Source organism: Amblyraja radiata, chromosome 27, assembly GCF_010909765.2.
Source record: "Amblyraja radiata isolate CabotCenter1 chromosome 27, sAmbRad1.1.pri, whole genome shotgun sequence".
NCBI classification, from domain to species: Eukaryota; Metazoa; Chordata; class Chondrichthyes; order Rajiformes; family Rajidae; genus Amblyraja; species Amblyraja radiata.
Window position 1 is genome coordinate 15,352,427 of NC_045982.1, and position 14,603 is coordinate 15,367,029.

The following is a 14,603-nucleotide window of genomic DNA, read 5'->3' on the forward strand; positions in this document are numbered from 1 at the left end:
CACAAACCTGTGTGTCTTTGGAGTTTGCTAGTTAACCCGAGCACCCGGAGAAAACCTATTCACTCACAGGGAGAACGTACAAACTCTGTACAGACACCAACCGTAGTCAGGATCGAACCCGGGTGACTAGTGGTCTCTAAGCCGCCCGCCACAGCCAGACATCAAAACAGCTTCTTCCCATGAGCAGCAGCTACTCTACGCAGCAGCCAATAGTCTGTAGCCTCTTTTTACTCTGGTACTTCATTTTCACGTGGTTAAATTGTAATGTTTTATTTTTAATTGTCAATTGACAATTTTTAATTGTCTGCTGTTTATCGTGTTTTTACGATGTGCGAGCAGAGCACCAAGTCAAATTCCTTGTATGTATATATACTTGGCCAATAAATTTATTCTGATTCTGGTTCGGATCAGGCAGCAACTCTACCGCTGCGATACTGGGCCGCCCTCAATGTTATTAAAATTACTGAATGCATTTTCAAATGCCATATCCAAACAACTACACATTGGGCGATCATGCTTCTCAAAGCGGCCACAAGGAGGTAAGCTATTTAAAACCTCAATGCACGTTTTGTCAGGTGTGGCCCCACCACGGTTCTATGCAACAGGAGGCCCTGTGAGTGTACAGGCCTCTTTGTGAAGGATTGAGCTGGTTCTGAATTGCTTGTTCTAGTAAGTACAAAAGTATTCTTGCAGATAAACATAAATTTCACTAAATTTCAAAATAAACTCCACTATCAATACTGCTTTAAACCTGATGACGTATGTGGGCAGGATCAGTGATCAGCCCCTTGCAGGTTAGGCAGGAGATAGGTTGCTGCCAGCATTGCAAGTGGTCCGGTTTTGCGACAGATCAAAGCAGGCAGAGCAATCGCTCACAGGGTCAAGCCGGCTCAGACTGTGATGGGGTGGGTGATGGATCATGTGGACTCCATTGCCACTGCTGCTGCCTCTATTCTCCATGCCATGATCTCTGCTCTCTCTACCAGAACCACACCCACCCTTGCAAAAAGGAACCATTCATAGTCAGTGCAATACAAGGAGAGAGTTTCCCTCTGTTTGTGGCATTCCTCCACCAGGGAGAAGCTGGAGTAGAATGGGTTGACACTCCCAGTGGATGCACTCTCATTTACTCACTCCCAACATATTACGCTACATGAGCCCTCCACACACTTGCCTCTGTCCCATTACTCTCACCAACACTGCCACAGCCTCCAGCTCTCCAGTCCACACTCTGCCAGCAAGGACAGCGACAAACCATCAGAGTCTTTCATGGCTCAGGGGAGGATGGGACCAATGCCAGCCTTCATATCCGGCCCTGAATTCATTCAGCCCAGAATGGGTACTGGCAATCTGGACTATCCCAACTGAACAGTGATAGATTGCCATCTTAACCACAGCACAGTTTTCAGCCCCATCACTCTCCCGCTAACAGTCTCTATCAATCAGAGCAGGGATCCAGTATTAAAGTCCTCCACCACCAATTAAAATGTGGATTATGGAAATGTCGGAGACCCTACACTTGGAAAGAATTAGACTTGTCTTAATGGACAAACAAGAACTTTTTGTCAGAATATGGTCTCCATTCATTGACTATTTGAAGGGGTAGACTGGTTCAGCACGGGAACCTAACTGAAGCTTGATCTCAGGATTAGATGAAAAGTTATACTTTATAATTTTCGAACCTATGTCCAATGATGTATTATTAGTAAATTATTCCATTCTTTTTTATCATGCCATTTGTTTTGTTTCTTTCTCTTACTCTCTATCTATAAAAAAAAAACTAGAAGCAGAATCAATCTACAACTGATAATATTAATAATGTACGACTGATATACATGAAATGTTTTTATTATGATATGTGTTCGCTTCTAATAAAAATATTTTTTTTAAAAGTCCTCCAATACACTGTGACACTTAACTCCGGAGAAATCCCTGGAACCAGCAACCCAACTGCAGCAGCCAATTCCCACAGAAACATATTGGACATCCCTCTATCACTCCAGGCAAAGAGGCAGGAGGAGTAAATCGGATTGGGAAGGTATTCCTGTAAGTCTTAATCCCATCGGAAGCATTGGCCACCAGTTATTACTGAGGTCATGGCCTTACGAGTGGCAGGAATGACTCAAGACAACCAACACTTCATTCAGATTTTTCTGTTCAAAACTCACTTTGCACACATCCTTAGTGTCTTCTGACAGACAATGTAAGCTGCCCCCGTGTTTCCTCCACTATCTTCCTCCACCAACTTCCGTGCATGCTTCCAATCCAACCCTACCCTGTCATCGTGCCATTTTCATTTCAAATCACCAAGGACTGCAGTCTGGGATGATAGTGTTGGAAGAGAGAGAGAGAAACAAATGCCATGGCATCATTTCACACTCACGGCCATGAGTTCAGACACAGATATGGGTTGCCATTAGTATGGAGTCTGGACCTGAGTGTGATATGGGAGCTTGGTGACTGTTCTTTCCGATATGTTGGCCAGCTCTTTCCCTGCACACTATGGACACAATCCATGAGGCAAGACTGCTCGCCACACCCTCACCTGCGGCTCCAGGAACCCGATGGATGAGCGCCTCAGTGGAAACTGAAACTGCTGCCGCAATGGTTTTGGATTCGAGTAAGCAGAGGTGTTGTGGAGAGTCACAGTAGTTCAGCAAATATACCTCCAACAGCATATTAGAACTGCTACATATCACCACAGGCCAGATTCAGTGGTTCCAGGGAGCACCAACCCATAGTCTCCTTTCCGGAAGTCACTACTTAACTCTTACAATAACCAATATATTAGAGGCTTTGCAATGACTGACTCGCATGACCACAGCCCATGTCAAGGAAGATCACTTGGCAGACTGACTGACAGCGCTATGTGCCTTCTCCACCAGCCACATGGAAGCTCTGGTCATCCTGCTTTACTTTACTTTAGAGATACAGCATGGTAACAGGACCTTCGGCCCACCGAGTCCACACCTACCAGCGATCACTCGCACTAACCTACACACTAGGAAAAATGTACAATTTTACAGAAGCCAATTAACCTACAAACTTGTACATGTTTGAAGTGTGGGAGGAAACCAGAGCACGCAGAGGAAACCCACGTGGTCACAGGGAAAACGGGAAAACTCCACACAGACAACACCCAAGGTCAGGATCGAACCTGGTATCTGGTGCTGCAAGGCAGCAAGTCTACCACTGCGCCGACCCGTAGTGCTTATGAGCACTATCACACAGAGAGGCACTTGGAAGGCAGGCAGAAAGACAAGTTTCAAGGATGACTGACTTTTGTATGGCACAACTGAATTTATAACATAGACTTATTTTGTGGGAGCTTTTATTTCTGTGGCTGGTTGAACAATTACATTGTGTAGCAGAAAACCGACTGCTACAAACCACGACACCGACCCTCCTGAGTGCTGCAGAGCTCCCACACAGCAGCAGTGCCCCACATGTGGTCTGGCATTCTGGTTTTCATCAATTGCAAGCTGCCTGCATGTACAAGGACAAGCTTGTGAGCCAAAACATCAGCAGAAGTCTCTTATCACCCAATATCCAAACTTAGGTATGCCCTGGAGGTTCAAATGCAGCCAGCAACGTGGAGTGGTACAAAATGAAGTTAACGTGACCACAGCTAGGAAGTCAGGGATTCACTGCCAATGGCCACAAGCCCACTTGAACATTGGGTAGAAATACAAGAGTAGAAATCTCTTTTAGAAACATAGAAACATAGAAATTAGGTGCAGGATTAGGCCATTCGGCCCTTCGAGCCTGCACCACCATTCAATATGATCATGGCTGATCATCCAACTCAGTATCCCGTACCTGCCTTCTCTCCATACCCTCTGATCCCCTTAGCCACAAGGGCCACATCTAACTCCCTCTTAAATATAGCCAATGAACTGGCCTCGACTACCTTCGGTGGCAGGGAGTTCCAGAGATTCACCACTCTCTGTGTGAAAAAAGTTCTTCTCATCTCGGTTTTAAAGGATTTCCCCCTTATCCTTAAGCTGTGACCCCTTGTCCTAGACTTCCCCAACATCGGGAGCAATCTTCCTGCATCTAGCCTGTCCAACCCCTTAAGAATTTTGTAAGTTTCTATAAGATCCCCTCTCAATCTCCTAAATTCTAGAGAGTATAAACCAAGTCTATCCAGTCTTTCTTCATAAGACAGTCCTGACATCCCAGGAATCAGTCTGGTGAACCTTCTCTGCACTCCCTCTATGGCAATAATGTCCTTCCTCAGATTTGGAGACCAAAACTGTACGCAATACTCCAGGTGTGGTCTCACCAAGACCCTGTACAACTGCAGTAGAACCTCCCTGCTCCTATACTCAAATCCTTTTGCTATGAAAGCTAACATACCATTCGCTTTCTTCACTGCCTGCTGCACCTGCATGCCCACTTTCAATGACTGGTGTACCATGACACCCAGGTCTCGCTGCATCTCCCCTTTTCCTAGTCGGCCACCATTTAGATAATAGTCTGCTTTCCTGTTTTTGCCACCAAAATGGATAACCTCACATTTTGTTTCCATTACAGGACTATGTTATAATATGGATAGTGTATGTTCCATTCAAGGCACTTCGGGGCAGGCTTCAAAGTTGCTGGTGAATATTGTATACCACCTCACAACATTGTTCATAGTTCTGAGAATCTGTACATTAACAGGTCATGGAACATAGAAGAAAAAACACAAAATTGATTGATTGAAAGATGCAGAATGGAAATAGGCCCATCGGCCCACACTGACCATCAATCACCCATTCACACTAGTTCTATCTTATCCCACTTTCTCATCCACCCCCTACACATTGGGAGCAATTTACGGAAGCCAATTAACCTGCAAACCCGCACGTCTTTGGGATGTAGCAGGAAACCGGAGCGCCCAAAGGAAACCCACGCAGTCACAGGGAGAACGGGCAAACTCCACACGGATCAAACTTGGGTGAGGCAGCAGCTCTACCAGCCGCGCCATTGAGCTGTCCCTCACCAAAGTATGAAAAATGAAAGCTCCTGCATTTTAATCTAAATCTTATTTCGTAGCAATATTAATTTTAATGAAGAAGAAAATATCCACCCCTTTTCCTTTCTAATCATTTAAATTCATTAAATGAAAATAGGAGAGAGTGTCCACTTCACTCAAATAGCCTATTACAGCTCTGGGTTATTCATTTCTATAACTGCTATTTAGCACTTTCAAGAAGAGTGTTCTATTTATGATTTTTGGAACATTATTAAATATTGTGTTGACAAAAATATATATTTTGTTCATTAAAACTGCATTTTCAGATTGCTTTAACCTTTACCAGCACTGCTTGCATTAAATGCTTCTTATAAGGATGTAGCAGAATAAGAGATTTGAAAACAAAACTCTTCAATGTTTAGAACTGTATACACAGTTATAAAACTACATGCAGATCCCAGAAGATTATTCTTAATAAATGTTAAATCCAACAGTAGGATTCTTTCACGAACTTTAATTTGACTGTAGAACCCTTGGATAGAGTTCAAGGAGTGTTGCACATACCGTGAATGTAATATTCAGGACAAACAAGATTCAGTTAACCAACAGTGCAATAAAATGTTTCGAGATTCCTTGCTTTTCCATCAGTCCGCCTTAAAAAAGCCAACTTTTGATCTTCACAGGAAAATGTTTTTTAAGGGAATCAAAAGATAGGTTAGGAAAATAGCTTGTAGGAGATGAGTTTCGATTTTATTGAATGGTCAGGCAAAGGCTGAATAGTCCAGTCCAGCACGTATTCCTTTATTATATTATTTTTGCTGTGTTTTGTCTGATTATAATAGTCAGAGTCATGCAACATGGAAACAGACCACCATTGTCTTGGGCAGATTGCCATTACACCAGGTCCACCTGCCCACATATGGCCCATAACCCTCTAAACCTTTCCTAGCCATGTACCTGTCCAAATGTTTTTTTTTAATATTGTTATTGTACCTGCCTCTATTATTTCCTCCAGCATCTCATTCCACATGCCCATGACCCTCTGTATGAAAAAGGTTTCCCCAGAGATTCCCATTAAATCTTTCCCCTCTATCCTTAAACCTATGTTATCTGGTTCTTGACTCCCCTTCTCTGGATAAAATAATCTGTGCACCCTATATATTCCCCTCATGACGTTATACGTCTCTATAAGTTCTCCCCTCATCCTCCTGTGCTCCAAAGTATAAAGTCCTAGCCTGCTCAACCTCTCCCTATAGCTCTGGCCCTCAGTCCTGGCAATATCCTCGTAAATCTTCTCTGCACTCTTTGCATCTTAACAATATCCTTCCTGTAGCAGGGTGACCAGGACGGACACAGTACGCCAAAAAAAGCCTCATCAACATAAGCGATTTTTATGTTCAAAATTTATGTTCAGTCTGAAGAAGGGTCTCGACCCAAAACGTTGCCTATTTCCTTCGCTCCATAGATGCTGCCTCGCCTGCTGAGTTTCTCCAGCATTTTTGTCTACCTTTTATGTTCAAAATGGTCCTTTCCAAACAGCAGGAGTTCAGGTAAAAGTAGACTGTACATTCTGAATGAGAGGAGAAATATGAATATTGATGTCTGGTACTCACTTGGTGGCAAGAAGCATATTTTTTCGGGCATGGAGCTCAGTGGGGTCTGAATGCTGTCTGGTCAAAAACTCTGCTGCTGCTTTTGCGGGGAACTCGGTCTCACTAACATACCCAAAATCCCTGGCCAAGTGCACAGCCTCTCCTGCAAGAAACAAAACAGAGACTAGAGTGAGTGAAGTTGTTCAGCATCTGAGCAGAGTAAACAAATATAATAAACATTAAATCAAAGAAATACAGCAGCCAATTACCCTCAGTCATGATTCATGCAGACTGGCAGGACATTGCTTTGAGTTTCAAGCACTCGCCCGATACAATAATAAGACAGTGCACCTCATTACCACTGCTGCAAAAATTCTAGACTTATAAAAATCTCCACACACAAGTACTACCCAGTGTAGAAACAAGGAACTGCAATTGCTAGATAACAACAAATAAAAAACAAAGTTCAGGAGTAACTCAGTAGGTTAGCCTGACCTACTGAGTCATTCCATTACTCTGTGTCTATTTTATTCTACCCAGTGTCCTGAGTTTCACTTAGTATTCACCTATTCATCCATCACCCTACCTTTGCCCTTCTCTGGACCTTCTCTGCCCCACCCCATTCCTCACATATTAGTATCAAAGTCCAAGTGCAGGTTGTTATACTCCTTCACCTCTCCCGATATTTGTTTCTGCTCATTCACCCACTTCCGTTTTTAGCTTAATTGTTCAATATCCTCCCAGACTTTGTCCCAAAGACTGCCATTTTCCCCATTGTCATGGTCCTCCTCAAAATCTGTATCATGGACGTTGCTCTCAATAATCTTCCCTCATGCTTCACTGCATTCCCAATTGCTGTTTATTCCTCCTTCCTCTGGTTCTTCTTGAAATATGTTGATATATGATCACTTTTGCTTTTCTTATAAAGAAGATTCCTCCTAGCCTTAACTGCGAACCAGCCTGTACGATTGTCACCATCCAATTTAATCCCAGCCTTGAGAGTTCCCTTACTAATGCATTTAATGCCAACACCATGTTGTCTCAGAAAGGCATTCGTTACTTAAATGATCATAGGCAAACCTGGGATTGCAACAGGACTAAGTCACAAGCAGGAAACAAAAGAAAATGGAGACACAAGAGAGTGCAGATACTGGAATCTTGAGTAAAGAACAAATTACTGCAGCATAGTCTAAAGGAATCTAGGTACAGAGCCACTGTGGAAATTATGAACCCCTATTGAGTTTTGTCCCATAGTATATATGTCATTCTGAAAACCCAGATGGATGTGACACACCCTCATTTTGGAGAAGGTGCATTAGTGACAATGAAGGCAAAACTAAAGAAACTGGATATTTTTATGCTCAAAGAATGAAATGTTGAGGGAGCACTTAGCAAAAGGTGGCACATGCCGCAGTCAATAGAGATGCTGCCTACAGCGCCAGAGACCCGGGTTCAATCCCGACCTCGGATGGCGCCTGCGTGGAGTTTACACATTCTCCCTGTGGCCACTTGGATTTCTTCCAGGTGCTCCCGTTTCATCCCACATCTCAGAGACATGCAGGTTTGTAGGTTGCTGTAAATTGCCTGGATGTGTAGGGAGTGGATGTGAAGTGGGATAATGTAGATGATCATTTCAGATGATCAGTGGTCAGCGCGGACACAGTGGGCCGAAGGGCCTGTTTCCATACTGTATCTTTCAATCAAAGCTTCAGGATTTGATGTTTACATTTGGAACACCAATAAATCCTTTGACATCTCCTTACTGAAAAGAGAGAGGGCAAGTAGGTCATTTTGGTTAAGTAAGGGCACCAAAGCATCGTGAATGTGAAGAAATGGCACGGACAGAGTTAACGAGGGCAAAATGCTGGGAAATCAGGACATTCAAGCTTGCTCCAAATTTCAATGAGACCAGGGCTGATCTTAGGTACGAAAATGCCTGAAACCAATTTAATTCACACTTAAGCACATATAATTCATATGGCTAATTTGTGCAAGACAGATAGCTTTAGCAAGTGACCAAATCATTTAAATGAAACATCATCATTTTTGTGTTTGACTGCTAGTTTACCTAAAAATAAACAAGTTCGTATTTAATCTGCTGTCTTGGACACCGTGGAAAAGCGACTTTATACTCTTGCCTTTCAAATCCATCCCCAACCTTTTTCAGAAAAATAATAATGCCTTAGATTTGGTATGGCAGTAAAAGAGAAATGATGTGGAAATATAAAATTTGGTATGCCATAACTTTAAAAGTGCATATAAACTATTCATTATTCCAGTCACTCAAACATAATAGTTCAGTTTAACAACTGCCATAAAAATATATCTTGTTATTTTCATTATCTGCTTTTTATTTTATTGCAAAACCAGAATGTTTTGCAGTAAAAATGTAAGTCAAAGTCTCGTTGTCTTATTCAACCATCTCCTCAAGACAATTTCACAAAGTTCAAACATGTAATAAAATCAATGCTCGAAATTAACTGCTTAAGTTTCTCTACTCATTCTTTGGACACCTTTCATGTTTGACTTCAAGTCTGAAAAAATGGAATCATTGATACATATGGAACTAAAACCCACCAACAAGAACAGCCCAAATGCAGGTATCCAAAACGTCTGGAGATACAAAGAATAAAGACTGGTCCAGAGTTCCTGGGAAATGCTGTCAGTCCACATGGAGCTGCTAGCTGTTCTCTGCTTTAAGCGCATTAGATGCACGATTCCTCTAAACTTGTGAAAATTAGTTTGAGTTGTATTTCAGATACAGCATGGAAACAGGCCTTTTTGCCCTCCGAGTCCACGTCTACCATCGATCACCCCTTGACGATAGTTCCATGTTATCCCACTTTCACATCCACACTTCTCTTAAACAACCTTTCCTGACTCCACCCTGACTTTAGACTGCTCAGGTTAAACCAAGTGCTTCAAGCAGCGAGGTGATTCTTTACAGCGGACAGAAATAGCCGTGAGAGACCATTGTTATTATGAGGGCAATTTATTTTTATTTAACTTTTATACCAAGAATACCAAGAATATTCAATAGTTTAAGAGGCTTTTGACAGCCAGGTACGCTGAAGTCATGATTTAGCCAGTGGTTAAAGTTCTTCCAGCTCTTTTGTAAATGAATCTCACCACAGAACATTGGGCCTAAGCTAAACAGCAGGTTGACAGCAGTGGTCCTCAAAAGACAACGACATATTTACCTCACAGATCAAAGTGCAGACAACAAGCTACAGTCTGTAACCTCTGGCTCATTATGCTCTTATATTACTGCTTTGTTTTACTTTTGACACTGCTACTGTGCACTCCCTCTTCCAAGTTTCAGTTTGTATCCTCTTCGACAGAGCTACCCCAGCCCTTTGTGAGGAGGAAGCAACATATTCTTATTACTGAAATGAAAATAATGGCCAAATAGCAAATACAAAAAGTATATCAGAAAGCAAAAAGCTGCATATGCTGGAAAGGTGAAATAAAAAAGAAAATTCTGGAAGTCCTTAGCAAGTCAGGCAACATCTGTGAAAAGAGAAACAACCAGCATTTCAGTTCCAGGACCCCAATCAGAACAAAAATAAGTGAGAGGCTGCAACTACTTTAGCTAATCATTCAATTGCCACTACTGTAGAGGCCTAGTCTCTTGATTTGTAGACCAGAGTTCTTATCCACCTCAGCAGCAAGCGCATTTAAACAAGTAATGAAAGAATGTTGGCACAAAACATTGGGATCAGCAACATTAAGCATGGAATGACCAGATTGTTGGAAAAACCTGTCCAATTCACTCACTCGGGGATGGGAATCTGCTGTCCTTACCAGATCTGGCCTAATATGATTCCAGACCTACTAACGTTTTTTTGCCACATAACTGCATTCTAAAATTATCTAGCAAGCCATTCAGTTCAAGAGGAATTAAGGATCAACAGTGAGAGTAATGACCATATCCAGTGCACACATATACTGTAGAGAAGACATTTGTGCATTTCTGATAAAGCTGTGTCTAACAGCATTATTGTTTTGCTAAAACCATCGGTCAACAAAATAAATTGCTGAAGTTTATTGTTTCATGATAAACTCCTTCGAATTATCCTCCTTTCTGGATCTGAACGTTTGCCATTTATGACAAATCAAAATGTACAGTAACTGTCCCTTTCCAACAGTTTTCAATTGGGCTCTCGAAAATCAATTTTGGAAAACAGTCACTAAAAAGTAAACAGAGAAATACATTGTAATCTCCCATAAGGCCTCCATGGATTATTACATGTATAAATCATCCCTTAGCGTTAAAATAGCTGGTTGCATTTCCCAGTTTTCCTGATGTCTGTAATAAATGTTTAACAATAAATATTCAGCAAGTGAAATTCGCGGTCCAGGAAAAAGATATACTGGAACTGAAAGCACTCAGTATGATCAGTGACTAACCAGGAGATGACACAATTTCTCAGCTATTCACACGAACCAAAAGAAAGAAATATTTTGAATAAAACAGCCAAAAGGACCATCTGAACACATTGCCTTGTATTCGGACTGATTTTAATGTAGATCAAAACAAACATGATAACAGAATGTCACAGTTAGAGATGCTCTCACTATACAGGGAATGATTGTAAATAAGATTAGGTTCTCATAACTTGTGCAGGGAACAACAGATGCTGGTTTAAACCGATGATAGACACAAAAAGCGGGAGTAATTCAACAGGTCAAGCAGTGTCTCTGGAGAAAAGGAATGGGTGATGTTTCGGGCCGAGACCCTTCTTCTGAAGAATTCCTTTCCTTTTCCCATTCCTTTTCACCAGAGATGCTGTCTGACCCGCTGAGTTACTCCAGCTTTTTGTGTCTATCTTCTCATAACTTTAGATTATTTTTCCAAAAATGAGAAAATAATTTCAAAATATACTAGAGAAATCTAATTTTTTAATTTATCCCAACTCAATCTCAATTTTGTGACACCAGAGATGGGTTGAAAAGGCAGAAACAAATAGAATAACAGACAAAAAGTGCAGCATTTTCTCATCTTATTTACAATGCAATACAATACAATACAATACAATACAATACAATACAATACAATACAATACAATACAATACAATACAATACAATACCGTTTATTGTCATTTGAACCTCAAATGAAGTTCAAACGAAATTTGGTTTCTGCAGTCATACAACAAGAAAAAAAACCAAGACACAAAATGAACACAATTTACACAAACATCCATCACAGTGAATCTCCTCCTCACTGTGATGGAAGCCAAAGTCATTGTCTCTCCCCTGTTTTCCATTCTTCTCCCGATGTTAAAGCCCCCGGCGGGCGATAGCAAGTACCGCGGCCGTTAAGGCCACGCTGGGCGATGTAAAGCCCTGCTCCCGGTCTTGATGTTGGAGTCCCGGCAGGCGATGGCAAGTCCCGCGGCCGTCAAAGCCGCGCCGGGCGATGTAAGGCCCCGCTCTGGGTCGTTTTCAACCCCGCAATTCGGCGGGAGAAGTTGCCGTTGCGGGAGCTCCAAAAAGCGTCTCCCACCAGGGAACCTCAAGCTCCTGATGTCACCGTCCATCGGGCCTGCGGCTGGAGCCTCCTAAGCTCCGAAGTCGGGTCACAGCAGCGCGCCACCACCGCTCTCCATGCTCCGAAGCCGGCCAGCTCCACGATGGTGAGTCCGCGACCCAGATCGATCCGGTTCACGGTGCTAGGCCCCAACGTCAACGGAGACTCGACAGGGAAAGGTTGGGTCCCCCGTACAGGGAAGAGATTTAAAAGTTTCCCCTCCCCCCCCCGCCCCCCACATATACCCAGCTCAATACAATATATAAACTACAGGACAAAAATTTAAAAAATAATAATAAAAGACAGACGGAATGCAGAAGCTGATGCCGCAAGGCGCCGCCATCTCACACCTATTCACACTAATTCACTCAAAATTCATTATTCACACACTATTCACTCAATAAGCCCAATTTAACCAGAATATGACACTATACCTATTCCAGTTGGAATTTAGGCAGGTTTCAGGGCAACAGTTGCAAAGTTTGGGTTCAGTCAGATGACATACTTGTTCGATCAGTTGTCAGCTACTAACTTTAAGGGCCGATGGCTACTTGAAAAAAAAATCCTGGCTGCAGCTCAGCGTCAGAGACCCGTCCAGAATTAATATCCACAGTGCTCACTCCCAATCTACCCCAAACATCTCCAAGCCTCTTCAAAAGATGAAGACACAAGGAACTGTAATGCTGGATTCTTGAGTGAAACACGGTGCTGAAAAAGGGCCCTGACCCAAAATGTTGCCTGTTAATTCCCGCCGGAGTTGCTGAGTTACTCATGCACTTTGTTTTCCTCGAAAGAAGAACTGCAATAACAGGGCATCTATTTGTTACCTCAGTTACAGTTGTTCGTGGAATTTAAATAAGGTCCAAGTTAAGTTTGCCCATCTTCTCAAATGTAATAGGTTTCAAAGCGAATACATTAGCAATGTTGCACCCAGCTTAAACTTAAATCAAGTTTCCCATGGATGGAATTTGAACAGTTCCCGAATATTTATCCGTAAATAATTAAAAACAACTTTCAGAGTTGATGAAGTAGCAATGAGAAACAGGTCCCAATCTAAGGCCTCATAAATTTGCCAAGGGATAAGAGAAAATGAATTCAGAGCAATTAATCCAACATAGTCTCCGAGTATCATTCTAAGGGTATTGGCACATTTATTTTGGAAAGATATATCTCTGTATCTTTCTGAATCCATAATCAGGGCAGAATTTAATAGATCATGGTGAACAACTATTTGTCGTATTGGTATATTCTCCTTACCTACTTTCACAGAAAAAATAGGAATGATTAGGGGAGGCTTTGACTGGGTCCTTTACCCCTTTCCCACAGATTTACAATACATAGCTTTAGTAACATGGCCCATTGACCTTGATTTAACATTTGCTTTTAACATGCAAGCACTAAAGACACTAAGGATAATTTAAACCTCATCTATTGAACAGAAAAATGCCAGATTCAGGTTATACGCCCTTTTAAATTACCTACCTTGTTTTTTCCAAAAATAAATCCATGTGGGAGGAACACATTTTGAACCATTTCCCATCCATCAGACAATGAAACCATTTCTCACTGAAATTAAACTAATCCCTCTAAAAACTTGAGAGGTACCAGAAGAGACACCATAAAGACACCAAAAAAAATAATTCTCCTTAGGAACCAAACAGCAACTGAACCCAGAGAAAGTGCCGATTATTTTAGCACAAAGTAGATGGATGCTGCACCAAAATGTAGACATTTTTACCAAGTTTTTGAAGCATGTTGGAAGTTGCAGAGCTAAACAATTAACTAGCATAGATAATATAGATTTGACTACAGCTATTTGAAAATCAGTATGAACTGTGAAGGTTCTGAGCATTCCGGTTGCCAGGTACACATCATTATAAAGATGACAATCTTGAATTTGCAAACATTTCAAAATTGGAACTGCAGGACTGGTACTTTCTCAAAGAAATTATGAACTGTGTAACTACATATAAGGCCCCATATAAGGCCCCTTGCGAGAACATATAATAAAAGTCAGACCGCACCTCCTGGTTCTGAACAAGGTAAAAGTTCTTTTGTTTGTGGAAGTTACGAAGAGATTGGAGAAACACTAGTCCAGCAACCTCAGAGATTATAAAAAGTCACAAATTTAGGAGCAGAATCCAAAATCAAGAGAGACCATTAGTACTTATACCATTATACCAATTATAGTCAAGTATTGTCATGATGACTGTAATTTTGGCATCTTCCTCAATCAAATGTAACGTATTCATGCACGCTTCACCATAGTGACAAATTCAATCTACTGTAAGTTATTGAATGCACAACAGATGGGTGGGCATGTAAGATAGCCACAACAATGGAGATGACTTCTAAATACACCAAGGAATTTTGGCAATTTTAATGAAGTGTATGGCCATGTGGGTGCAACAAAGTCGGGAAGTACAGAATTAAGCAAAGTCATATGAGTGAGTGAGTTTGGTGAGGAAGGTAAATCAGGTGGGGAAAGCCAAAAGTGCTGCATGCATGACCCACCTCAGA

At 41.8% G+C, this 14,603-nt stretch overlaps 1 protein-coding gene across 8 annotated transcripts in view; it reads right to left on the reverse strand.

Annotated features, from left to right (window-relative positions):
- tfap2e (transcription factor AP-2 epsilon) overlaps positions 1-14,603 on the reverse strand; it is an 82,999-nt gene that overhangs the window by 11,442 nt on the left and 56,954 nt on the right. For all 8 annotated transcript variants that reach the window (XM_033045213.1, XM_033045215.1, XM_033045214.1 and 5 more), the window contains one exon: positions 6,574-6,715. In XM_033045213.1, the coding sequence (XP_032901104.1) occupies positions 6,574-6,715 (142 nt within the window). The remainder of the gene's footprint in view (positions 1-6,573; positions 6,716-14,603) is intronic.